Source organism: Corvus cornix, chromosome 18 (genome assembly GCF_000738735.6).
Source record: "Corvus cornix cornix isolate S_Up_H32 chromosome 18, ASM73873v5, whole genome shotgun sequence".
NCBI lineage: Eukaryota > Metazoa > Chordata > Aves > Passeriformes > Corvidae > Corvus > Corvus cornix.
In genome coordinates, this window is record NC_046347.1 from 8,203,169 (window position 1) to 8,230,831 (window position 27,663).

The 27,663-nt window shown below is 38.1% G+C and overlaps 1 protein-coding gene across 3 annotated transcripts; it reads left to right on the forward strand.

Annotated features, from left to right (window-relative positions):
- Positions 1-401: 401 nt before the first annotated feature.
- On the forward strand, positions 402-26,346 carry RHOT1 (ras homolog family member T1). 3 transcript variants are annotated; one of them, XM_010407413.3, is made up of 21 exons: positions 402-570; positions 4,187-4,245; positions 6,102-6,183; positions 7,103-7,146; positions 7,947-8,000; positions 8,360-8,412; positions 8,952-9,060; positions 9,653-9,754; positions 11,142-11,240; positions 11,640-11,748; positions 12,305-12,425; positions 13,124-13,208; positions 13,575-13,720; positions 14,327-14,427; positions 14,646-14,776; positions 15,129-15,212; positions 15,963-16,082; positions 16,426-16,628; positions 17,998-18,120; positions 23,618-23,761; positions 25,210-26,346. In XM_010407413.3, exons 1-21 carry the CDS (start codon positions 534-536, stop codon positions 25,325-25,327), a joined length of 2,124 nt encoding a protein of 707 aa, XP_010405715.1. In that variant the 5' UTR covers positions 402-533; the 3' UTR covers positions 25,328-26,346. The 3 variants fall into 3 exon arrangements, with proteins under 3 accessions (XP_010405715.1, XP_010405713.1, XP_010405714.1); XM_010407411.4 differs by lacking the exon at positions 23,618-23,761 and having other exon boundaries at positions 404-570; XM_010407412.3 differs by lacking the exons at positions 17,998-18,120; positions 23,618-23,761 and having other exon boundaries at positions 404-570.
- Positions 26,347-27,663: the final 1,317 nt, after the last annotated feature.

The window sequence follows — 27,663 nt, forward strand, 5'->3', positions numbered from 1 at the left end:
ACGTAACAACACACAGTGCAGATGGTAACCCACTGTGTCACTACTTGAACATTAGGAAGAACTTCCTGATTAGGTGATTAAACATTGGAACGGGGTGCCCAGGGTGGAGTCACCATCTCTACAGGTGTTTAAGGAAAGACTGGACATGGCATTTGGTACCACGGTCTGGTTGACACGGTGGTGTTGGGTCACAGGTTGGACTGGATGATCTCCGAGGTCTTTTCCACCCTCATTGGTTCTGTGATTCCCGGTGTGCTCCGAGTGCCTCGAGCTGTCCCTCAGCGCTCGCTGCGCTCACGGCCGGCCCGGGCCGCGCTGCCCCGTGGAGCCGCCGCCTCCCGCCCGCGCTCTCAGGGGCTGCCGCCGCCCCGCGCAGCCGCCGCGCAGCCGCCGCTCGTGGCCGGTCCCTCGCGAGCCGCCGTAGCGCGCTCGCCCCGCTCTGTGAGGGAAGCCCGGGCAGCCCAGGCCGTAGCGGTGCCGCCGCCGCCCCGCCCGATGTGAGCGGCCCCGCGTCGGGGGCAGTGAGCGCGGCCATGAAGAAGGACGTGCGGATCCTGCTGGTGGGAGAACGTGAGTGCCGGGGTAGGGTGGGGGTCGCCGACTGTCACACCGCCTCCGTGCCGCGGGGCTCTGCCCGGCCCGGGCAGGGAGCCCGGGGCAGCGCCGGCCCGGCGGGGCGGGCAGGGGTCGGAGTGTGCTAGCCGTGACCGATCGGAGCGCTGGCCTGGAGCCGCTCGGCTCCTTGCTCTGGGCACTTGGTGGAGTTGTACGGCTTGGACGTCCCTGGAGACGACACCGGGGTGAAATTCTTGCCCGATAATTGGCCACGGCCTGTTAAAACTTTTGGTTTTCTTTTTCCTTTTTCCTTTTCTTTTATTTTTTTCTCTTTTTTTTTTTTCCTCTTTTTTTTTCTTTTTTTTTTTTTTCCTTTTTCCTTTATATTCCTGTGTAAACCACGCTTGCACGTTTCCGATTTACTGACTTTGGAAATCAGTGGCCCGATGTGCTCCTAGTGGTTATAGGTCGGGTGTTTTGAGTTTGTGGCCAGGACAGGGCCAGGGAGTCCAGATCCCTTTTTCTGCTTTTAACTTTCTGCGTGACCTGGGATAAACAGCACACACGTACGTGCATGCCAGAGGTACTGTGGGTCTGGATTTTTTCATGTGTTCCTAAAATTGCGTCCTGAAGTTCACACTTAGGTACCCAAATAATTGACAAGGCTTGTAGAGGCTCAGCTTCTCACCGGTATAAATAGCAGCAAGGAGGTTCTGTTAGTTTGCAAAGCGAGCTTAAGTTCCTCAAGGGGAAAGAACACAGAGTAATTACCAAGTGTTATTAGAAAATTACCTAGTTATACTAAGAATGTGGTACTACTGACAAAGCTTTCCTGAGGATTGAATGCCCCATATATATTTATAGTGCAGTTTATGCAGTTGTTTTATAGTGCAGGTTGGCTTTGTCTGTACTGCATAGAAAGGCTCTCTGTGACTTTTCTAGAGAGGAATCTTGAGGGAGCTGTAACTGTGCAGAAAGAGCTAACTCATTAAGACTGTATTTGGTTAGTTTTGCATGACTGTGTTTAGGAATTGGTGCCTTTGAATACACAGTTTAGTTCCTCTTTAGAATATATGCCTGATTTACCTCACTGCCTTTGACAAGCCTGTATTCTGGGCTGGCTCTATGCAGTGGTTTCAGCACAGGTGTAACAGGTGCTTTGTTTTGGCAACAAGGTTCACAATGTGTCCAAATGGGCATTTTAAAGATACAGGTCTCTTAAATACAGCAATGTGTAGTACATGGCACACATCAGAGATTGTGAGCATCCCTATGTTACACTTTGTTTGACTTGTAGTGAGGAGGGCGGAGAAATTTGTTTTACAAATTGGTAAAATTTGTCAGTTATAGTGTCAGTGCTGCTTTGTGTATGTGTCTCGTGTATATTTATTAGTCTGAAACCACAAGTTAGTCCAGACCATCTAAAACTTGTTAGATGGTAACAGCAACCATCAGGTTTGGAATCTGAAATATGCCAAGAACTCTTCATTGTAAGCCTGTTCCAAAATTCAGCCTTTTTCATCCCCAGTGGTCCACAGTTTAGTCTTAAGTTGGTTTAGTCCTCGTAGCCAGGGTGCAAACATCAATTTTTAATAGCCAGTAATTTTCAGAATACGTTCAGCATGTTATGTAGCATGATGTAAAAGACTTATATATGAGGAAAAAGACAAATTAACTATCATAAAGTGCTGTGCTGCTTTCCTTCATCCCAGTCAGCTGTTTAGGTTGTTACTTCTAAGACTATAAACAGATTGGGAAAGACAGAGGGTTGACCTAGATTTGAACAAAATAACCCAAATCTCTACACTTTAACCCATGGATTTTCATAAATCTCAAGGAGACTAGAAAGTGTATCAAGAGCTTCTAAATACTGAACATTTACTCACCAGCAACACATAATCTTCTATTTTCAGTCATAAGAAGTGGGTTTCTATATCTGCAAAGCCAGTTTTGTCACTGTTTCAAGTTGGAACTGTCTTGGTCAGGTGCAAATACACATCACTATTTTCACTAGTTAGTAACTTTACTTACCTGTAAGGAAAGTACTCATCTTTTTTTCCCTATGGAAGTAGGAGAGCTGCTGAAGCTCTTTTGATTCTGTGAGAATGAAACTTAAGATGCGCTTGATGCAGGAGGATGCCTGGAAGTTTAAGTTAGGATTTTAGCTCATGTGAGTATCTTTGATGGAAACACAACTGCATTGCTGTTAGGAAATCTGCAGCCTGCTGCTCTGCAAGGAGTACCACTGGGGAAAAGTTTACAGCTGTTCTTCATAAGGAAAACAGAAATCTTCCTCCCCAGAATAGCTTTTCTTTGCTTTTCATAATTTTGTTACAACTGCTCTTTAACTTACCATGATGAAGAGAAGGTTTTATTTCTGGATGTCAGAACATGTTACTATACCAAAAATAGACCTAGATAAGTTGAGGGTGCTCTGACTGTATCATCAGTTCAGTAACACCAACTCCTGCACAAAATCAACCAGCAGTATAATCATACCTCTTCTTCTTCTTCCATATTCAGAATTGTTTGCAATTACATAGAGCAGTGTAAATGCAGTGATATCAGCTGAACACCTTCTGTCCCCTGGTGACATTTTCTGTTGGTTTCAGTAGGAACAGTGACACAGGCTCTGACTGGTGGTGATCAGTGCCTTGGTTGGTAACACATTCCTGCTGGCAGAAATGCTGTTAAATCCAGGGTGAAATAGGGTTTTGCTTGAATTGGGGGCTGTTGGAAATAGACAGTCCCAGAAGGATATTTGAATCTGAACATTTTGGTTTTTAAGAAATGTCTGAGAACCAAATAAAGCAATAATAGTCTTATGAGGCTTCCAGAGGACCAGAAAGTTCACAGATGAAGGGGTTTAGTGAGAGTGGAACCCTGAGATAAGTTACAGCTCTTGGTTTTAAATGGTCACATTAGAGCTTCTCAAAACCAGGGAATTAAATAAATTGTTCTGTCAGAAGCCTAAACTTTGCAGGTAGACAGAGTCATTTATTTGATTGAGTAGTGTTGGGTATTGAAGCAGAGATGATCACCTTGCATTAAGAAAACTGTGACTTTAGAAGCGTTGGTGATTTGGGGTATTTTTCACTTTTAGTGGGGGACAGATCATTTGTATCAAAGGGAGTAAGCTCTTGCACTTTAAAAATAGTCACAGTGATGGAGACTTCATTCATGTCCTCTTGTCCAGCCTCATCCTTGGTATTTTAGGACTAAAGTGCAATCATCATATCAAGAATACTATAAAAATAGTTAATTTCTACATGCTTTTCTGTGCATTTTGTTTCTATTTCTGAAGTTTTACTAAAGCATTTCTAGTTTGTTTTGATTATTTGTATGTTTAAGTGTTCTGTGCTAAGGTTAAAACCTGCTAATTCTTTTGCATAAGGCAGAGCAGAATTCGCTTTCCCTTCTGGAGGAAATCCAGAAGTGTGAGATGGATCCCAAGTTTTTACAGTAAAAGAATGATGAGAGAATTGCTGTCATCCACATTTAGTATGATTATAAAAGCTTTTAATGTGGTGAATTGGAAAATGTTTTTTAAATCTTCCCATTTTAAGATGGGGTGCAACTATTGAGTGTAACAAAACAAATTACCTAATATCTGTTTTTAATGCTTTTGCAGCCAGAGTTGGGAAGACATCACTAATTATGTCTCTTGTCAGTGAGGAATTCCCAGAAGAGGTAGAGCACTTTCATTTGTTTTCTAAGTTTTATTTCTACCCTGTCATATAATAAGTTAATAGACTCTGCTTTAAAGTAATGTTTAAAAATAAAATAAAGTTTAAAACTGCAAAGATGACTTCAGGAAGAGTGATGTAGGTAAGTTTAAATATATCTCTGCATGAAGATTAGAAATTTAAGTTTTATGTAAGTTCCTTTCTTATTTTTCACATTGTTAATTAAACTAATTTTTTTATATGTGATGAATGGTAGGTTTTTTAGGGAGCTATAATTGGTCCAAACTGGCAGCATATTTCAGCATATAAATGGGAAGGTGCTGAAAGAGACAGGACCATCAATTGTTTGGGGGGGGGGTATTGCATTTAAAGAGCGAATAGACTGCAAAATGACTGAGAATGAGGAATTAAAAAGTCACATTGTATAACTTATACGTAGCTATTTTTTGTAACTAAGCAAGACATTGCCTTTACTTCTGTCTTTGAAGAATATTTTACTGACTCTTGAAGTAAAAACTGCAGAAAAAGCTAGTTGTACATATTACTCCTTTAAAAAGGCAGCACATAGTTTTCTTTATACCATAAAAAGAAGCACAGCTGCTGCAAACAGTTAAGCTTTTTACATAGAAACATGAATGTTTATTTCTTCTGATCACAGGTCTTAAAATAGACCTCATGTGCTGCTCTTTGAGTCTGCTCTTCTCTGGGTTTAATGCAAATCAGTAGGTTACCACAGTTCAGGAGTCAAGATTGGATTGTAAACATAACTGAATTTTGTTAACGTAATTGAATTTAGTTCCTAACCTTGCAGGTAAAAAGGAGGTCCGGTTCCTGTTCTTGAAGTGCTCAGGGACCCGTTCCTTTGGCAGGCTGTTTGTTAGTGTATTTAGTGAGTTGTAGTCTTCTGTTCTCTTCTCAGCTTCTTCCTGCAGTATAACCTAGAATATTTCTCTAAATTCTTGTGTAGAGAAAAAGCATAATTTATATATAACACAAAACCTCCCTGAAATTACAAAAATAACTTTTAGAAAAATACTGCATCCTATAAAAGCTGCTGAAAGAGACCTGCCCAGTTCCTTAGGCCAGTCAGGTGGATCAGAGCAACATTATGGGGTCTAACAGGCACATCAAGCTTGAAAATAGTGTTTAATGTACAGGGTGTTATCAGTAATCACTCTTGAAGAAGATCTCAGCAGAGCCTGAAGCTTTACAAAGAGACATTCTAGTGGTGATTGACTTTTCTTTTTCCCTTGTTTTACTAAAAGTAAAGTATCATGAAAATTCAGTGTCAGCAGGTGAAAGGCAATAAATAGATGTGCAGGAGATTTTCATTAAAATTAGGTTTAAGTTACTGAATATGGCTTAGTGTTCTCTGGAAAAAAGGGCTATCAGAGTTTACAGCATTTTTCAGAATAAGTTTTTATTAGTAGCATGTTTTGCTTTTCAGGGTTTTCTGAATTTAATGTTTTGCATTGTCAGAAGCAAGGATGTTGTCAGGTTACAATTGTATAAAAATTGAGACTTGTGTTTTGTCTGTCATGCTTGTTTAGGCATTGGATAGAGTGGATTTAAGTTTTATAGAAGCATTATGTATCCCTTAACAGCACTGCTTTTCTGCAAAGCTTGCAGGAAGTTCCTTATGCAGTAAGTATATAGTAAAGAATGAGAAGATAGCAGTGACTTTCAGTACTTAAGAAAAAAGAAAAACAAACAGTACTTGAATAACTAAACAACTTGAACAACTAATATTAGTTGCTCTGTTTTAAGCTAACCAAATGGCAGGTGTATTACAGTATATGACTTTTTTCACTGTCAGGATTATCTTGAAAGTCTCTTTCTTGCTGTTCCTTTCAACCCCAGGTTCCACCCCGAGCTGAAGAAATCACCATTCCAGCTGATGTCACTCCTGAAAGAGTGCCAACCCACATAGTAGATTATTCAGGTAGGGACCGCTCAATATTGTCACTGATGTGGTATGGAATTGTTTGTCTGACTCAACAGCCCCTGTAACAGTCAGACAGGTCTGGGACCAGAGTTGCAGGTGGGAGAAGTCTACAATAAAGTAGAAATTTTCTGAATTTCTAAGTTAGGACACCTCATAATTTTGTGTCAGTTTATTCTTTTGTATTTTTTTCATGCATTTTAATCTTATTACTGAATAGATGAATAGGTTCACTATGAAGGTTCATGTGCCATCATAAATCTGTGCAACTGTTGCACAGCTGTAAAAGCCCTTCTGCCATTTACAGTGGAAGCCAAGAGTTAGGCCATGTTAGCAGGTACCTTCCTGTCTTCTCTCTCCCATCACTGCTGAGGAAATGCCTTTGATGTGTTTAACCATCTGGAAAAAGAAATAATGCTTTGTTGTTGTTGGACTTGACCTTAAATTTATGTGGAGTGAGTTTTTCTTTCTATTGAATGAATTTTTCATAGATTCAGTTAACAGAAGCTTGGTATCACTAAAAAAATCATCACCACTGTAATAAAATTAACATATGTCATATTCTGATGTAAAAATTTACATTATAGAAGGAAGGGGCTGTTGAGAAACGTAGAAGGATGCAAACTGTGACTTGTTCCAAAGAGAACCTGTCTACAAATACAATTATTCCTCTTCAAAATAGCTGTAAAAAATTGATGTGCAACAGACTGTTTCTGTCTTACAAATTAATGGACCAATTTCATTATTGTTTTCGAAGGAGCACTCATTAGAGTATTTTTTAAAAAGAAGTTTAAATATCAAGGCTTTGACAAAGCTGTCTCATAAGCATTCTGAAATACCCTAGTTCAGTTTCAGAAGTTTTTTTATTTTGTTGGCAAAAATTTTAGTATTAATGAATAACTTACTCTATTGAATGCAGAAGCAGAGCAAAGTGATGAGCAGCTTTACCATGAAATATCACAGGTAAGTGTATTTTAGTGTTTGCTAGAAAATAGTTTTGGGAAAAATCTTTCCTTCGAAGTTCTCTGCATTAGATGGGTTTCAGTTTGAATTGAAGAAAAAAACCTTTCTTACTTGGCATTTTCTGTTTTGTTTTGTTGCTTGTGCTATAGGAAAGATTTCTCTATTTAAGAAATCTTAAATAGAGAAAGTAGATACTGGCACTGTGTTGGTGAATTGAGCTTAAGCTTTGTCCTTCCAAGTGAAAGGACAGAACCTAAATATTCTTTAATCAGCAAGCCAGTTTTGTATAAATAATTCTACCCTGAAAAGATCCATTTTGCTTCTTTCTATCACATGGTACTATTGGATTTATGAATAGCACAAGCTTTTTGGTGACTTTGTCATCCTTTCTGATTCCTGTTTTCTGATTCTGATTTTCAGTTCTTTCTGAGCACCTTTGCACATTTTCTGCACAGTCTGTCATGGTGTTGTGTTCCATTTCTGGCATTTAGTTCAGTGCTTCAGTGGAGGCTGCACATCATGACTCTTCAGTTTGGATTTCCTGGTGGCACAGGTCTCTGCAGACACAAGCTGTGACTATCACACTGCAAGACAGGCTTTTTGGCACTTCTCAGCATATAAGTTCTTTGTTTTAATCTCTTGTTCAGGCTCCAAGTAGTTTAAACAAGTCAGGAACAGAGTTCTAGTTATGTAGTTCTATAGTTTACTCTGATGTTATTATGTATGGTCTTTAATTGTCTCTGTTGCTCAGGGGTTTCTGAATGGTGGAATTCCATGCTTTTCCTTTCTCTTCATTGCAGGCAAATGTGATTTGTATAGTCTATGCTGTTAATAACAAGAATTCTATTGATAAGGTACAGTAACACAGTTTATCCCATTATTGAGATGTAACTTGTGCACTGCTCATTGATATCAAGATGAAATCTGGATTAGACATTTTAAATGCCTGAGATGGAGTTTGAGATTAGTTGTTAAGAGACTGAACAGATGTGGTTTTGCTTCTGCTCCATTCCAACATACATGAGTTTTTAGTCATTTCACTTGTCTGAGAAAGTTGCTCATTAATCAACTCCAATTTTTGTTTCCTCCTTTGTGGGTCAGTATGTGCCTTTTTGGGAAAGAAGCAGTAGAAGTTGTAGTGAAACTTGTACACGGTTCAGTCATATTTAATTTGAGTATGTATTTTTCATGTCTGTTTTTAATCCCACTTTAGGTAACGAGTCGATGGATTCCTCTCATCAATGAAAGGACAGACAAAGATAGCAGGTGCTTAAGTAAAGATGAGAAATGTGAATTAGGCTGCATGTCAGTGGGTGTCAATGAACGGTGTTGAGGATATTAATTGTTTAAGAAAATCAAATTCTAAACTTAAAGTTTATTTAAGAAGTCCAAGCAACAAGAGATTTGAAGTATGTAGGTCTGTTACATGTGCCAGCAATGTCGTTTATTTTGAATTTTGTGGCCAGCTTTTACCAGGTGTGTTTATATTGGCTATGGTATAACTAGCTTTGTCTCTGTGGTCTGTATAGCTTTTCTACTGATGCTGGTTTGGGTAATAACAATGTGATTAGTTGCCATTGTATTTAAATATGTGGGTTTCATAGAATCAACAAGAAGTACATTTATGTCTAAGTGTATATCAAAACACTTATTTAAACTGTTGTCGTTTAGTTTTGCCCATTGCCTCCAGTGGTATTTAATTACATCATGAAAATAATACAGTAGTTTCTGGTGGGAGATAAAATGCTAAATTAAGATATTTTATCCATCTGTCTTTAAAGCTCTTAATATTTTTTTGTTTTTAGGCTGCCTCTTATATTAGTTGGAAACAAGTCTGATCTAGTGGAGTATAGCAGTATGGAAACTATCCTTCCCATTATGAATCAATATACAGAGATAGAAACGTGTGTAGAGGTATGCAAGACTTTATGAAGTTAAAGCAAGTAACAAAAAATACATTCGTGCCAAGCATGTATGGAAACTTTATAGTAGAGAAAGGGATTTTTTTTTTTCCCCTAACTCAAACATGAGTAATTATAAAATATTTCAAACATGAGTAATTATAAAACCAGCAAGTTTATATGTTATCTTTCTTTAGGGAAGATTACACTATTGTATAATCAAATGTTACAGTTAAATTCTAATATTTAGAGCCTCCTCACATCCTTGCCTTTAACAAGGGTTTAAATTTAAGCCAGACAGTTGTCTGCAAAGTATTCAAAATTGATTTAATATGTGTGGATATGTCTCTTTTCCTTTTTTTTTTTTTTTTTCCGAAGTAGAGACAGCTTTTTGATTTCTGTTCTTGGTATGACAGCAAATTGTAGTGAAACTTCATTTGTTAATTAATTGAACAGGTACAGGGGCTGGATGTCTTTTTTCCAAACCAGCCCTGTACCCACAGGAGGGGACTAAGTCTTTAAAAATGTGATGCTTACTTAAATTTCAGAAGAAATCGCCAAATAGCCAAGAAACTAGCTCATCAATGTGAGGATTTCTCTTTCAGTGTTCAGCCAAGAACCTGAAGAATATATCTGAACTATTTTATTATGCACAGAAAGCTGTTCTACATCCTACAGGTCCTCTTTATTGCCCAGAGGAGAAAGAGGTATTTATCCATAGATTCTCAGAGCAAATAATTTGGGAGGAGTGAATCACTTTTCTGTTCTTTCCTTTTCAGTGAATTTTGCATCTCTTAGTGTGTTCTGTTACCAGCACCCCACCCCCAAATGTCAGGCATTGCATCCCAGAACCATGGGGGTTGTTCAGTGATGTATTAACCTGACCTGTCTTTCCTCTTCGTTCAAAGCAGTGAAGACAGTTTTTTGTTGCCCATGTGAACTGCTGAGTAAAGCGAGAAGCTTTGCTAGTGGCTTTGAGCCAAATGTAATGTGAACCAAATTATGTCTTCAATTCAGTTCTCTTTCAGATGTACATTTCACAGTAACTCCATTTATTTCAGGGAAAGCACTCTAGACTTGGCCTGATCTAAGAGAATTTTTTTTCTGAGAATCTTGTGAAACTTTGACAAAAGGGATTAGAAACAAGTAATGTGGCTGGTTTTTAGGTATCAGGTGGTTAGCTGAGTGTATTATGAAGGAGTATGTTTTTTTAAAAAAACAATTTCCTGGGCAAATACAAATAGAATCTCTGAATGTATCCATTTAGTATTGGGCAGTAGGAAAGTTGCTTCAGCAGTACTTTGTTAAGTAGAGAATCAGAGAATAACCCTGTTTTGATTTCTTCCATCAGAATCATCTATATGAGTTAGTAATGTTGTGATAAAATTGTTGTGCTGAAATCTTTTTGGTTTTCCCAAACCAATCTCTATGCAATCTGTGTGACCTCTGTGAAGAGAAGAGTCCATCATCACAGTAGTTGTTGGGAGAGAATTACCAGTGTCTGTTTTCCTTCACTTGGAAGGTATCCTAGCAGTTCTTTTGTCCTAGAGATAGTCCATATGCTCAATGCTTTGCCTGGTAGATGAATGAGCCCTGTGAAGGTTTTCAGTATTTGATGTTTGAAGTGAGTTGGCTGTAGTTCTAGACACATTTAGTTTTGCAAAGCACTGGGATTTTAAGGTGTTTTTCTTTTCCCCACCAAAAATTGTTTTGAGAAAAAAAAAATTATTTAGTTGTTTCTCAAAGTTTTCTATATCAATAAGACTGAATTTAGAGAACTGAGTTTTATTTTTTTTTAGTAACTTAGTAGTGCCACCTTCAGCTTGTGAAGAGCTTGAGATTCTTCTAATAATTGAATAGAAAAACATTTAATGTGGAATAATTGCTTTAAATTTATGGATATAAATTTGCTAAATCAATTTTTTATTTCCTCTTGCTTTTTACTTTTGTGTATATGTGAATGAATGTCTCTGTTCTGAAACTGTAAATGAAGACTAGTGTGTGTTACCATGTGATTGAGCTGCCTGGTGTCATTCAGTGTAATCTTTTTATATTTAAGCCTGGAGAGATACTGAATTTCCTTTTATTCCTTAGATGAAACCTGCCTGTATTAAAGCACTGACTCGCATTTTTAGAATTTCTGATCAAGATAATGATGGTACTCTCAATGATGCAGAGCTCAACTTCTTTCAGGTACCTTGCTTATTCTTCCACCATGCTTAAAGGTGAACTATATAACTCTAGAAAAACAAGTGATTGGTTTTGAATAAATATAGTAAGGTAAACTGTAAGGGAATCAGGCCTAAATACTAAGCCTCAACTGTGGCATAGAAGAATGGATTTGTAAAAACAGAAATGAAATTATTTTTATTTCTAACCATTATTCAAGTTTGAGTTCAAGAGCAAAATTTAAAAATCTATTAATGTTCTTAAAAATAAAATACAATTTGTACACCTTTGTTTCCACTAAGAAATTGCATTGTCCTTAACTAGCTTATCAAAATGTTTACGGCTGTATTTCATACAGGATATGCTGTTTGTCCAGCTCAGTAGACAGTGGTCCTAACATGCTTTTTTTGGGTTTTGTGTTAGAGAATTTGTTTTAATACACCACTGGCACCTCAAGCTTTGGAAGACGTAAAGAATGTAGTCAGGAAAAACCTAAGTGATGGAGTTGCAGATAATGGATTGACATTAAAAGGTGAGTGTTATTTAACTCTTAAAAGATGTGTCTTTATACAATTGATAAATTGTATTACATGGAAAAGGTGGTCTTTTGGAATATGATCTCTGTCTTGATTCTTTCAGACTGCAAGAGCTGAGCTTACTAAACAGTGATATCTCAGTGTTCTTAAGCCCTGGGAAGTGCTAAACAAAAATCCTACCCAGTTACTTTGATACAAGAAAACTAAAAGCAGTCTTCCATGAGACCCCTCTCTAGGCAACTCCAAGCTAAAGCTTTCTGGTTTAAACTGTTGAAAATATTGGGTTTATTTTCATACAGCTGAGTTCTTCTAAAATGCTGGTACTGAAAAAAGCAAACAACAGCAGAAAACCAAGTGTATTGTTTGAAGGAAACATGATTTCTGAACATTCAGTCTGTGTAGATAATGCTGTAAATATCACCCAGGAGGTTTAAAGTTTTAATGTACATTTTGAGCTTTTTTGTTTTCATGGCTGATACTGATTCTATTGAAAACACTTGTAGCAGGTAAAGCACTTCAGGGCCTTAAGATTTCACCATTTTTGATTTTTAGGTTTTCTTTTTCTACACACACTTTTCATTCAGCGAGGAAGGCATGAGACAACTTGGACTGTTTTGCGTCGCTTTGGCTATGACGATGACTTAGAGCTTACCCCAGAGTACTTGTTCCCTCCGTATGTATCGCTGATTTCAGCTTTCTAAGCTTGAGTTCAGTCTGTGCTCCTGCTTTGGCAGGAGGAAAGGGTTACTGTAGTGTGTTTATTTAACACGTTGTTACATCAAGTACCTCCCTTACTTTATGACCACCCAGCCAAAACCTTCATGTGACTAAACAACATGAAAGAAGAACTCTCTTGTGCCAAATCATGTTCTGTTCTCTTTCTTCACAAGAAAGGTGGCAGAAGAGATTCTTAATACAAAACTGGAACATAAATCTGAGCAGTTGCTTATTGTATGTGGCATCAAATTCTAAAAGACTTGTCAGTGTTTTTGTAGCATTTGAGACCTATTGAAAATCCCCAAATTAAAAAGTTAAGAGATTGACCAATTCTGTGGCTTCTATTCAAAAATGTAACTGCATAATTTTTTGTTAAAAAACTCCAAACCCCAAAGTACAAAAACAAAGCAAAACAACAAAAATGTAACTATTATAGAACTATATATCATATAATATAAAGGCACTCACTCATCAATTTAGAATTCCTAATAAAAAGTATATGCTTTGATCTATGTGAAGATAAATTATTAAAGTTAAGTGCCAGGGTCAGATACTAAATGTTACAATTCATAAAGTACGTATTTTGAGTTTTAGTATTCCATAGTTCATAAACAATTAATGCTTCTTGTATTTGTTTTTGTTTCCAATAAACAGCCTAAAAATTCCCCCTGACTGCACAACAGAACTAAATCATCATGCATACTTGTTTCTTCAAAGTATTTTTGATAAACATGATTTGGTAAGCATTTAATCCGAGTGTGTATGCGTCCTTATACTTAAGAGCCTTAGTTTGCCAGGAGTTTTGCTAACAAAAACATGTTTTTCTCATTATGTCATTTTATTCAGAAACTGGCTTTAGCTTAATCTATGGAGTCAGAACTGACCTGCTGCTTATGATTGTCTGCAAGGAGAGTTGGCAGGCATAGTTGTAGTACCAAATTGTTTTTAACTAGCTCATATGTTTAATCTTACTAAAAAACAAGGAAAGAAAAATTATTAAAAAGGAAGCAGCTCAGTTTCTTGAATCTTGCAAGTATACAGCAAGAAAATACCAGTTTAGAATAGACATGAATTAAATTATGTCTGATACTGTATTTTGTTTCAGGATAGAGATTGTGCTTTATCTCCTGATGAATTGAAAGACTTGTTCAAAGTCTTCCCTTACATGCCATGGGGACCTGATGTGAACAACACAGTTTGTACAAATGAAAGAGGATGGATCACATACCAAGGGTTTCTCTCGCAGTGGACGTAAGTGTGATAACAGGACATTTTAGTAGTTGAGAACTATGGGTATGATGATGTGTTTATAGATTCCTCTTAAAAAACTACTGGAAAGAGTAGAAGTTTAACAGTTGAAAATTGACCCAAGCAGCCAAGTTTCTGTAGCCATCCAGTGGCCTGATCTTCAGACCGTTATAACCTGTTCAGGATTTGGCCAGTATTTAGTGCTAAGAATGAAGAAGTGTGCCTTCAAAATGTGGAAATCTTTATGATCCCTGTTGAAATGTTATTGCTATTTTTCTACTCTTTGGAGACAGTTTGAAAAATGGTGCTTAATAAGGAGGGTTTTTTTTTCCAATTTAAAATACAGAAAATGGGAAAAACATTATTTGGGGAAATAAGAAAATACAGTGTGGGTTGATAAGCCTCAGCAAGTAGTGTTCTGGTGACCAGTAAGACTGATAAAGTTATCACCATTTATTCTCAGAGACTTTTGTCCTTCAGTACTGCATAGTGTCAGGAATGTTTCTATCATGTCAATCTAGAGATAGGAGATAAGGATTGTTTCAGTACTATAAAGAATTGGTACCACAGATGGTGACAATTGAAAGTTCCTTTTGTCCCCTCTGCCAGACTAACCACATACCTGGATGTTCAGCGTTGCCTGGAGTACCTGGGTTATTTAGGGTACTCCATACTTGCAGAACAAGAATCTCAAGCATCAGCAATTACAGGTAATAAAAATTTGATACAACAGAGAAATTTAAATTTAGAAATATACTAAAGAGTAAATTGTCTAATAGTTCATCTATTTTTATTTACTCCGTCGCTTTCTGCTCAAGTGAAACCTTTGATTTAATATTTTTGAGAGATTGTTTTGTGTGCATTTTTGTGTTTTCACATACATGCATGCATTTATATCTTGTGAAAAATATTTTTGGTTTTCTGAAAGTGACAAGAGATAAAAAGATAGACCTCCAGAAAAAACAGACTCAGCGAAATGTCTTCCGATGCAATGTTGTTGGAATGAAAGGCTGTGGGAAAAGTGGAGTTCTTCAAGCTCTCCTTGGAAGAAATCTGATAGTAAGAAACATGTTGCTTATATTCACCTATATATGCTCTTGAGTTAAGATTAGACAGCAAAAGTGATTGATCTTAGAGCTTTAATGGTTGTTACTGAGTTTGGAGAGTTCTTTGAGGAAATACAGAATTACTAAGGAGGAGTTCAGGTTTTTTTGGTTTTGTTCTATTCTGGCAGTAGCTATTGCATGCAATAATGACTTGTACATCATAGATTATAGCTATGCATTTCCTTGCAAAAAATGCCGAAGATTACTATAATTTTCATTCATTAGTAAATAGAGTAAACCAGCTGTTCAAATCTAACTTAAAGGGAAAAGTTGCTGTGATGTAACATGAAATTCTGCCTTTTCAGAGACAGAGGCAAATACGTGCAGAACACAAATCTTACTATGCCATTAATACAGTCTATGTATATGGACAGGAAAAATACTTGCTGGTAAGGTTGCCTCATTCTTGTTTGCCTAAGACTGGTTAATGTTAAAATTCTGTGAATTATTCAGAGCCTTCTGCAACAAACTGGTTTTAATTCTCTCTTCTTCTTAATGGGAATTCCCCCCAATTATTTTCTGTCCCAGATACCTTCTGGTTTTTTATGTAGATAATTTAGCTGAACCTGTTCAGGACCCGTTATTTTTGAAACCTTGTCCTGAGTTGTGCAAAACCTAGTCCTTTTATGATCACACTGCAGGGTATCAAGTTATAACATGGGATAAATGATCAGAAGTCAGTCTACCTATTCAGTAAGAAGCTTCTGTCACATGAGGTGATTAGAATGGCTACAATTAGTATTCAGTGGGAGAAATCAGTTCTTTAAGGCTTGTTCCATTCTAGTTTTCCTTTATGATAATATGATCTCTTTCTTTGTTTTCTGAGATCTAGTCCTCTGCTCTGGTTTTTCTCTGTAGGATGAATGCCCATTTCTGTGGGTGTCTAAACCTTTGTTTCAAAGTAAATATCACCTTTTTATGCTGAGGTGGTGATTGCCTGCAGATGTGATGTTAACAGCTCACATATGCTGGCTGCATGGTAAATTCCTACTATTCTTTTTCATTAATTCTGCCTATTGTCAGTCCATTAGTTTGAAGGATACATAAAAATGAGCCATAAAAATTATGAGACAAGTTTTAAATTCCTTTAACTGCATAATGACAAGCTTTTCTTCCTCTGCAACCATCTTCTTTTCCAGCTACACGACGTCAGTGACTCAGACTTTTTAACTGATGCTGAGACCATATGTGATGCTGTCTGCCTGGTATATGATGTCAGTAATCCTAAATCCTTTGAATACTGTGCCAGGATTTTTAAGGTTTGTAGAGTTTATATTTACAAACCTTTACATTTATATTTCTTCTCACTGACTAAATAGGCAGTGTCAGTTACCTGACCTGTACACTGGTTCTAGTGCTTAAAAGACATTTTATTTTTAAATGCTGGTTATATATCATGATGCAGTAGCAGTGATGCAGTTCTGTTACTCATACAAAGCAAACATCTACTTTCCTATGTAAACTACTCTGCTTCTAGAAATGCCTGACTTCAGTGCCATGAATATATCTTAATGCTGCTGCAACCAGTTCAGTACAGCCTGTTCCAGGTTGAATGTGTCATATACTGTTTCTTTCACTTTTTTTTTTTCTTTTAATTTGCAGCAGCACTTCATGGACAGCAGAATACCATGTTTAGTGGTAGCTGCCAAGTCCGACTTGCATGAAGTTAGACAGGAATATAGTATTTCTCCTGCTGAATTCTGCAAAAAACACAAAATGCCTCCACCCCAAGCCTTTACTTGTAATACTGCTGATGTGCCGAGTAAGGATATCTTTGTTAAGCTGACAACTATGGCAATGTATCCGTAAGTACCAGAGCTGTTCTGTTTTCCGTGTGCATGGTCATACAGCACCACTCACTGCATGCCATCGTTAGCCACAGGATGGAAGTGCCTCACCGAGCTTTAGCAACAGAGAGACATGAATGACCTGAGTAGAATCTTTATTTCAAATTGAGGAACTTGGCACATATCCAACACAGAAATCAGTCTCAGCTGTTGTTGCTAAGGTGTTTTTTAAAGAATACCCTAGTTCATCCAGCTCAAGATGCAAATTCCAGTGAATAGGGTTCTGTTTGGTCCTTATTGGGGATACAAAAAGTGTATCAATTTTCATATCTTGGTGTTTTTGAGATATTCATGAGTGAGCTGTACTGTAATCGTTGTTGATAGCTCAACTTGACAGCTGATTACAAGCAATGGCACCTTAGCGCACAACAGTTCCCCAAATGTACTGCTCAAAGTACTTTTTGTTTTCAGGGTGTTTATTACTATGTGCTTTAGTTCATTCATCTAATAAATCTTATCATTTTAATAGAATTTTTGTATAAACACCTTTGGACTTCAGGTGCAATACAGTTAAGCTCAGATTCCTCTTCACTACACATCTCACTGTTGCTAAACTCACTTTGCATCTCTTTTTTTGGTGGGTGAAGCTATTTAATATGGTGATGAACTACACTAATATTACAGCAGATGGAGTCTCGTATGACAGCTGACATTTGCTTTAAAATAAATAGAACTAATGTCACTTTCACCCAAAATAATAGGGTATTTTTAATTATTTGAAACTGAATTTACTGAATTACGTCTGTAAAGCTTTAGTTTCGGTTTTGATTTTTTTTTTTCTTCTTCTGTTCATTTTGTAGCACTGGAATACTGGGAAACCACTAAACTGTAGCACTGACCAAATGTCTGTCATATCAATATTCCCGCTTCTCCTTTAGTTTTCAAGCATGTGTGTTTGGTAGGGTGGGAAAAATAGAGGCAACGCTCACCCTGTAAAGAGGGCATTCGAAGTGGTAGAAAATGTGGCTTCCTTTCCTTTGAAAAAGGGGTGTTATCTATTGCTGTGCAGACATACTCAGAAGCCTTTAAATGCTTCCCTTTTATGGGAACTTGTATAAATTCAACAAACATTTTCATTCATGTTTGTGCTTCGCTGTTAAGATCTGTATATGGTGGTAATGCCAAAAGACATAGAACCTCTAACCTTTAAATTCTGCACAGCTGTAGTTGTACCCTTTCTTCCCCAGTGTATTTTTTTTCTCCTCTCCTTACTCATTCAAATGTACCTTTTATTCCTAAATCTCTCTCTTGGTTGTGGCACAGTCCTAATGTGCACCTGATTTGATGAGCAAGATTTCAACTCCTGTCCTTCTGTGTGTTTTCGCAGCCATGCCCGGTTACGCTGTATGTGCGCCTGCAACAGGTGTACATTTTGCATCTGTCAGAACTTCCTCAACTCAGACTTGCTGCAATCTGTAAAGAACAAACTCTTCACTGCAGTTCTTAACAGGTCCTTAACTTTATTTACTAGGTACCAGGTGTGCTTTTAAAATAAAGGGTGTCTTTGAAAAAGCAATTGGTAACCTTATATACTGCAGATTTTTCACTCCATATCCACTAAATAGGCTGATACTTTAATAACTGTCATAGAATTATCAAACTTGGTTTAACTTGAAGATTCTTTTGAGCTTAGTTCAGTCATTTTTCTGAAACATTACCAATTTGGTTGTTGATTCAGGCTCTTTGTGATTGCAGAAATACTGTGCGGTAATTAGGACTATGTTTTTAGGGAACTGCTAATAGACATTTAGTAGTGTCTACAAATCTGTGTAATGTTTCTCACTTGAGACATTACAGGGTGGTTTAGTATTGATTAGAGGTAGTGCCTTTGAGATATCAGTTACAGAGATACTTTCATAAAGGCACAGCTTGACTTACAGCAGCATCATGCAACATATTACATGTTTATAATTGCTAGTTGGATATTTGGGAGTTCTTAAAATTTCTGTGTGTGTATGTTATGCTTGGTTTACACAGAGAGTGAGCATTTTGTGTTAAAAAAATAATCCAGATCTTTTAACGTCCAGTTCCTCTCTGAAGTGGTAAATGCTTAAACATTTGCATTTCCAGACACTTTTGGAAAAACAATTGGTAAAGAGAGATAACTGGTTTTCAGCCTTGAAAACAGTACTCTAGCTTGTCCTGTATGTACTGCACTGGTTTTGACACACAGGATTTACTAACACTTCAGCACTTGTCATCACACACAAGCAAATGGGAGTTCAAACCAAACAACTGTTGCAGTGCAGTGGTTCCATCATCCACAGCCTTCTTGGAGGTTTAGATGGTAAATGTGTTTATTTGAAGGCCATGGTTGGAATATCCTGACATGCTGCTGGTCCATGTATGTTACTACTTGTTAGAGGTTTCAGATTTAGCTGCTCCATGTAAGAGTGTCTGTCTCCTCTAAATGCAAGTTACACACACGTAGGAGGTCTGCTGATACACCCACCTACAGGACTGAGCATTTTCCTTGTGAAATACCACTTTAATCCAAGATACAAGTGTTAACCACAGAGTGAGAATTCAAGGAAGGGTGAAAAACTCATTAGCTTAGGGAAAAACTCATTAGCTTAGGAAAAACCTGAATGAGTGAGGCTCTTCATGTTGCATCTCTTCTACAGCAGTCATCCCATAGACAGAAATCCTTTGAAACAGCAATCTCCTTGCATATTGTCACTCTAAAACTTCATTAAGCAGTCACTACTAGAAGATCCCAGCTCTCCATTATGGAGGCTGAAATCATCTGTAACACATCTTCATTTTTTGGAATGGTTTTGGGTTGCTCCATTCGCTGTTGTGGCTTGTTTCTCTCTTGTATTGGTTTTTTTGAGTCGTGCATTAGACATTGAACTTCATTCCTCTGAAATATTGTCAGGGTCTCAGGGTACTGAAATCTTTTAATGAGGTTTGGGATGCTGTCATTCCACACCTTATCACTAGGGAGTGTGTAACAAACATAGGAATCCACTACTGACTAAAAAGTCTCTAATTCAGGGTAAGAAGAATTCCTCATAGACACTTCCCTCTAGAAAGAGGAATTATTCGCTAGAATCCGTTTGTCTCTCAGTCACTGGGGTTTGTTGCAGGTTTCCAGCATGCTCACTTCATCTCACCAACTCCCTAACCAAACACCTTGCTGCAGGTTATTTACCATTCAGCACATGAGCTGCTACATAACTGCACAAATGGTGGAGCTGGGATACCTATAAACAAGAGGGAATAGCTCCCAGTTGTAGGTGTAGGAGGGTAGAGATGGATTTCTTGTATAAAAATCATACATCTAATGATAGGTGATTAGATTAGAGAAAGCATTTGGATCAAGGACTTTCTGATTCAGTTAGTTTCTATAACTTTTCTTATTTTGCCTTCACAAGTGCTTACCGTTAGGTTACATAGTTGGGCTAAAGTTAGATAACTGATGAAGGAAGGAGGTTTCTTGAGAGTACTTTATTGTCCTGATCCCCTCCTATTTCTTTAGGCTGTGGAAGCTTTTCAGGTAAATTGAAATTTTTCACACTGGACTCGCAGTGCAATGTGTTGCTACCTAAGACCTAAACACTGTTACCAAGGCATAATATAAAATGATGTTTGAATATTCCCACCATAGTAATTAAAGGAAGAACACTGCCTCTGTGCAACTGAGAAACCTGTTCATGCCCCCCCTGAGTTTCTCGTCTGTGGACAAACTTCAGAGGCTCCCCTGAGGGTTGCAGGCTGTCAGAAAGGCAAGCTCAGCTTGGAGATTGCTGTGTTGATTTGAGCTACCCAGGGTCACACTTCAGTGGTTCTTTGAGGAAGGAGGGACAGCATTCAAAGCACTGGACATGCATGTATGAGACTTGCTAATATCCTGAAGTATTTTTATACTTTTAATTTGTTCTTTCCTTCAGGTGTTCACTTGTATTTGTCTAGCTGGCACCTAATCTCTTTTTGCTACATTGTTTTACCAAAAGCAGGATTTCTGCTTTTGTCATTCTAACCCTTTCTTTAATGATGAGCTTGGATTTTTTGGCGCTTTTTTCCCCCCTTGGTTTCAAATCATCCATGTTACCTTTTTCTTGTACAGTAGTGGCATTTTTCTGGCTAAGTTAATTTCAAAATAAGACGCTTCTAATGCATGAGAATTCTGTTGTTCAGCAAGGAGACTTCTCAGAGGATGGTTTTCTTCTAAAGCTTTTAAAACATTGTAGAACTGAAGTGAAATTCTAGTTCCATATGAAACCTGGTTGTTTCAGGAATTGTTAGTAAGGTTTTGCTTTCTGTGAAAACCTTCCTTCTGTGAAATTAAAGATAAGACAATACATTATTATTAGATTTTCCTGTAATAATGGGAAAGTTCTAAGAGTAATCCAGGATGTGCAGGGTATGCAGTTTACTTTTCAAAACTTGTGTATTGCTATTAAACCTAATTGCAGAAATCTATCTCTACACTTAAGTGTCCCTCAAATTAGGACATTGCTAAATGACATCCCAATGTCATTACATTAGGGCATTAGAAATTGCTAATTTATTTGCCTCCTCTAAGCTGTTCAATACTCCAAACTGCATAGGAATTTGCAAAGCTGTGGTGCCTGATTTCTTTCTAAATAGAGTATATTCATATGGCATTTTACGTGGGCATTTTTAGGTTTTATGGATACTAAGATGCATTTGGAGCTTTGCACATTTTAGATGACTAATGCATGGCGGAAAATTCTAACTGCTGGACTTAGTTTGCATCCTGGGAAAATACGTGCCTGAAAGGAAGCTGCAGCAGCTCGTGCAGGTTACGTGATGCTTTCGGAATTCAGTTGCTTATATTTAATGGTTAGAATCTTTGTCAGAGCAGGTGGCTGCTGCTGCTGCATGAATTTGCTTAGAGTTCTGGTGTGAGTAGCCATGTGAGCAGCCTGTTGGCCTCACCACTGTGCTTTTTAAATGCTTTGGAAGTTACTGTAAGAATGTTTTTGAACTTCTGTATTTAAGGATAAACCTTCCCAGACCTGGGAATTATTCTGCTGCTGACCTAGGGAAAAGTGTCAGCATTGGTCTGTAACTCAGCAGTTTTCTGTGTGTACCCATGGCAGGCATGCTCAGTTAACCTCTTAGTAAGTGCGTGTGATTAACTTCTTGAGAGTTGTTAAAGTCTCTTGAAGAAAAGACTGTTCAGATTTCAAAGATCTTATTCAAAAAGTGACAAGATACTTGACTCACTTTTAAAGGTAGGTTGAATTAAAATATGCCCCTTTTTTTTCCCAAAATGTGCATTAAAATCTGAATTTTGTGCCAAAGGTAAAATTTCTAGACTTTCATATATTTGTGGAACTAATTGTATGATTAAATGCACAGAGCAGCCTGTCTGGAAAGTTTGAAACATCATTTTTATTACTAATAAGCAAGAGTTCCAATTATGGCTTCATTTCAAATACAGCTTCATTTATGGAGTCCTGACTTCTGCTCTGTGTGTGTATAAGTGCACATTTATACAGATGTTTTACCCTTGGAGAAATTTTTTTTTCTAATTCAGGGTTACTCTCTTACAAGGCAGTATATAACAAGGCAGTCTATAACAAGGCAGTAATAATTTCCACCACTGGTGAAAATTAGTTCCATAAGCACAACTAGACTGAAATAAAATTCGAATGTTGTTTTTTGAAAAGGTAGAAATTTTCAGTGTGTATTGAAAAAACTTCTTGTGCATTATCGCCACCTTCATGTCAAAGAACCTGTGCTAGAATCAAATATCGATCTTTTTATTATCTCAGATTTTTTTTGTTCTGTTAATGGTAGCTAAACAGTATTAGAGATTAAAGTTGTAAAAATTGATTTTATGATAGCATAAGGAACATTGAAAGAAGAAAAATTGGGTGTTTTACAAAGTTGTAAAGCAGTTAGACATCCATAATGTTCTGAATTTCAGTAAGCATTTTTGAACTTCAGATTTTCAGGCTGAGACATTCAGAGTAGATTTCCTTGAGGCTGTAAGTCCCTGTCTCAAATTAGTTCCTTATTTAAATGAAAGAGTCTGCTATTGTTAGGCTTAGAAAAGGGATCAAAGCCAATTTAGTCTCCCTTTAGACATTACAAGAGGATTTTATCATGGCTGAGAACATATTAATTGTTTTTAGAAGAATGAAGCAGTGCTCAGCAAGTTTCTGCATACCATTAAATATGGACATGTGCAAAACAAGGCAAATTATAGATAGGAATCAGAAAATCTAGATGTGAGAGATAGTGCTTTATGAGGCAATGCATAAGCATTAATTTGCAACTTAAACATTGATTTCCATATTTAAAGGAATGGAGTTTAAAATTGTACAAATAGTTGGGCATTTGAATTAACCAAATTAAACTGGAGACTTGTTAGTTATACAAATACTCATCCAACACAGCTTGTCATGTAATCTGTTAAAATCATGTTACCTTCAAGTGATTTATTTTGCATACCCAGATCAGTTTTATAATTTACAGATCGGAAGACAAGGATTTTATAGCCTTGTACTAAGAAGTAACCCCAACTACCACTGTAGTGATAAAATACAGTCTTTGAGTTCTCAACAGTAGTGGGATCTCATCAGTTTTAGGGTTGATGTGTTGGAGTCATTCCAGAGTGTTTAGCACAAGTGCTTCTGTATATGGTGCAGGAGTATTGCAGTGTCCTGTAGACAGACACATGGAAGCTGAGGCTGTGGAGGTGAAGTGGGAAGAAAAATCCAGTTTCTTAAGAAGGTTTCTTTGTCCTTAAATCAATGGCATTTAGCTACATGAAATCATACATTTTGCTTAGCTTATTAAAAGCACAAACTCGATTTGTTTCTGGTTTCCCCAAGCACTAAGTTTTTAACAACTGCACAAGAATCAGGGGCTAGAAGGCTAAAAATCAGAAATTCTCTGGGCTTTGTGATTTGAGAGGGTTGCTGTTGTTGAGCCATGCAATGAACTGCATTGTGCATGTGTGTGAAAAGGTTAAGAGTCTACCTAGCTGAGGTGGGGGCCATGCTGTTAGCAGACGAGGAGAGCAGGATTATGCAGCAGGTGCACGCCGTCCACTCTGTAGAAGATTCCATCTTCATGGAGTCATCTCTTGGCCCACGTTTGCTTGAAGACAGGTAACAACAGCCAAACCCAGGTGACCTTGCCATTGCCTTTTCCCTGTCTTCCCCTCAGCAAGCCACTTGACATCTAGTTTGCAGAGATTTTGTCAAAACTAGCTGTAGAAAAACTAACGCTTGCAGGAATTCTTGGATTTGGTGTGTTCCATAACCCAGCAAGACATTCTTAAATATGATCAGGATTTTTTAGGCTAAAGAGCAGCTGTGTGTGCACCAAAGAGCCTGTTCTTCAGCATGTGGTATGACAGAACACTGGTTAACTATGTGGCTGATACGGCTCCTGCAAGTGTCTACTAAAGCATATCCAAAACTGGTTTTGTGTGTTTTGATAGCAAGTAGCAATTCCAGCTCTCAGTAAACAGCTTGAGCTACAGCTCTGCAGTTCTCACTCTATGAACTCCTGTGTGTGCTTAGGATCTCTGTGCTCCTTTACTTAGCCCTCCTGCAGCTTCATTGGGTAACCCATGGTGATTAACACAGGCTAAACTATGTAGACTAGTGAAGTTCTGTTCTATCTTTAAACCAAGCAAACAAAAAATCAACTTTACTATTGTTTAGGAATTTCCTGTGCTTTGAATTATGGCATTTATGATAACTTGTTTTAAATGGTAGCTCCTGCTTCTGGTAAGCTGTCATACTTGAGACTGCTGTCAAGGGTGGCCAGCCATGTTTAACTGAGCATGTTCACAGACTTTTGCAATATTTGGGAGAGTTGGGTCATTGCCTGTCTCCACTGTCATGTGAGATGTGGCTTTTTCTGTCATACAGTCACTCCATACTGTCTCTTTCTGTTGGTGCCATGGTCACTGCTTGTTTCACTCGCACTCTCTCTTAGCTTTCAGCTTGGTGTTGGATGACTGTTTCTGTTGCTGTTCTTGTGACTGCTGGGAAGAAAGGGATTTACAAATGGTTTGATTCTAGCTTTTGGAAAAATATTACTTGCTACTTGTCAGTAAACTTTTTGGGGAGGGATAGAATAAGTAGATATTCAACAGGACTGGGAAGTTTTTCATGGAAAAGCAGAAATACTAAACTCAACATTTAGAAAAAAAGGAAAAAAAACCTGGATTTTGCTGGACAGAGTTGTTCCCACTATGAGTCATTAATTATTTGTAGCTATTTTTGTGTGCCTTTCCTGAATGCTTGCTGGTACTCTCAAAGGAGACACATCCTCACATCCATGAGTAATGATCTGCTCCTGCATTTCTCCTCAGCCGTCTGAGTGCTCTGACTTCAAGGAGATCAGATGTGAGCAGGGGCTGCAGATCAAATCCAGAGCTTTAAGAAAAGCAAAATGACTGTAAAGTGCTCGTAAGGCTGAATTGTTCACTGTTTAGCTGTGACAAGTGTAGTGATGAATTTCCAAAAGCAGAGTAGTTTAGCACAGGTTGTCTGGAGTTCCTGTCATGGAATTAACCTGGTTTTGTATATGTGTTAAATTTCAGGCATGTGACACAAGCAGACCTCAAGACCTCAACATTCTGGCTCCGAGCAAGTTTTGGTGCTACTGTGTTTGCAGTGTTGGGTTTTGCCATGTACAAAGCACTACTAAAGCAGCGATGATCTGAGAAGAAGCACATCTGGCCCTACCAAATAAATAAATAAATAAAACACTTTTATGTACATTCTGAATGCTTTAAATTCTGCTAGAAATATTTATATATGCAGAGTTACTTTATTAATATTTGTAATTCATGCATAAGATTATTTTAAATTATAGCTCTAACTACAGTATTGCGTAATGTGTGGAAAAAAAGGAATTGCATCTTAACAGCCAGCTGAAATGGCTTAACTTGTGAGGCCAAAAGGGAATTTGTTGTAAATAACCTGTACATATTTAAGCAAGTAAGACATTGCTTGCCAAAAACCTATTCAAAATACTGTTCTTAGATGTTCACCATGGTGACATTCTAGTGTATAGGTGAAATTAATTTTCAGTAGCGTAGACTCAACTCAAGGATCGTTCTTCCTCAAGGACTGCTTATTTATTTCACATTCATCTGAAGTGACTTCATCTTTTTGGACTGTAAGCTATACCAGGCAGAATTTGTGATTTTCATTCATATTTTTAACTGATGAACAAATTTGCCCCTCTAATAATGTATTTCAGGAAAGAGTCACCTTTGCTGTCCTGGCCTTTGATTTTGTATTTTACATGACCAGTGATACATTTAGAGTCTGGTCTTTCTTTTAAAAGGAAAAAAGTAAACTTCAAAAACTGCCAGATCAACTTTATATGCTGTGTGTAACCCCTGTTTTTCATTTTTCACTATGTTGTTCATGAACCAGACAAGAAAATTTGTATATTATAATTTGGAAAGTGTTGCAATTTAATTTCTCACATCTGTCAATCATACCCATTGAAAGCTGTGTATAAGAGAAAACTACAATAGTACACAGTGCCTATTCTACTGTAGTATATTAGTTGCATGGATCACAGTGCATTCTGTAATGGGCTAGAATTACCTATAGACACAGCTTTTTTAATGATCAGGTAAACCAAACATTAAATTCGTCATGACAAACCTATTTTTCCATTGCTGGCCTTTTCAAGTATTTCAATAAAATAACTGTGTACTGTGTCTGTGTTTATCTTTTTCTTCTTTTTATTTCCCTGCCTGTGCCCTGCAAGGTGGAGTTTAACAAAACTTTGTCCTTTATGTCAAAGGATGCTTTCGGTGCCCTCACTTGTTGGAGATTACATACCTTGGTGTTGCCGTTTCTCTGATCTCTCTCATGACTGCATTGCCTCCAGTTGGCGTTTATTTCTGATTTCTATCAGAAAACCGAAGTGCCTTCGATGATTGTTGGGGAAGATGAAACAGGAAAGCCTTATAAATATGATTGCCTGACAAAAGATTTTGGGAATATGAAAACTACAGGCAACATCGAAATGAAAGCCACTTTTGAAATACCAAGTCTTAGTTACTGAACAGCTGGAAAACAATGGTATGGCCGACTGAAGGTAATCCCCTCTTGATTGAGCAATACCCTCTGCTTGCAGGCAGGTCCAAGGGTCAGAGCAGACCCTACTAGCTCAGCAGAAGGGGTCCAAAGAGTAGTTTTTAGAAGTTAAGATGTAACACTCTATGGTAATATAAGAACTCTTATAGGCTGTATGTAAATGCTATAGGATTTGTATCTTGTATTAGATTGGTTAGTGACAATTAGAATATTCAGTACAGAAGATGATTTATTGTATTGTAACCAGGACTTCAGACACTCTTGCTCTTACTCTTACTACTACTTCTTCACTCTCCTTGCTCTTACACTCTCTCTCTCTCTCTCTCTTACCCGCTTACTCTCTTGCTCTCTTGGGCCTGCTCAGAGCTGAGTCTGGCAGCTCTGAGCAGTGCCCCTATACCCACGCCCTTTGCAAAAAACCGCCTGTGTCCCAAGATCTGCTTATAGAGATCTCCCGACCGAACCCACCAGTAACCTACAGATGATACTTTAAAGCTGAAATGCAAGTAGTCAAGCATGAACTTTGTTATTATTGTCAAGGACAAAGAGTGGGAGAAAAGATCAAATAGTTCAGTGGGGTTTAGGGAGTTGTGGGCAGTGAATTGGTGAATATTGCCGTGTTGATTAAACAAGCTCCAGCAGTGCGGCGTTCCCGAGGAGCTGTGAGGAGTCCTGGGATCCTCCCGAGGGCAGCCCTCGAGGGACCACCGGCCCGGCCGGGAGCGGCCGCCAGGGGCCGTTGGCGCCGAGCTCACGGGGCCGCGCTGAGCCCGGGACCAGCGGGAGCGGGAAACGGCCCCGTCAGCCCGAACCGGCGGGATCGAGAGAGCCTGCACGGAACGGCCCCGTCAGCCCGAACCGGCGGGTGCGGTGTTCCCGGGTGGAACGGCCCCATCAGCCCGGCAGCGGCGGGGAGCGGGTTCTGCTGCACCGCT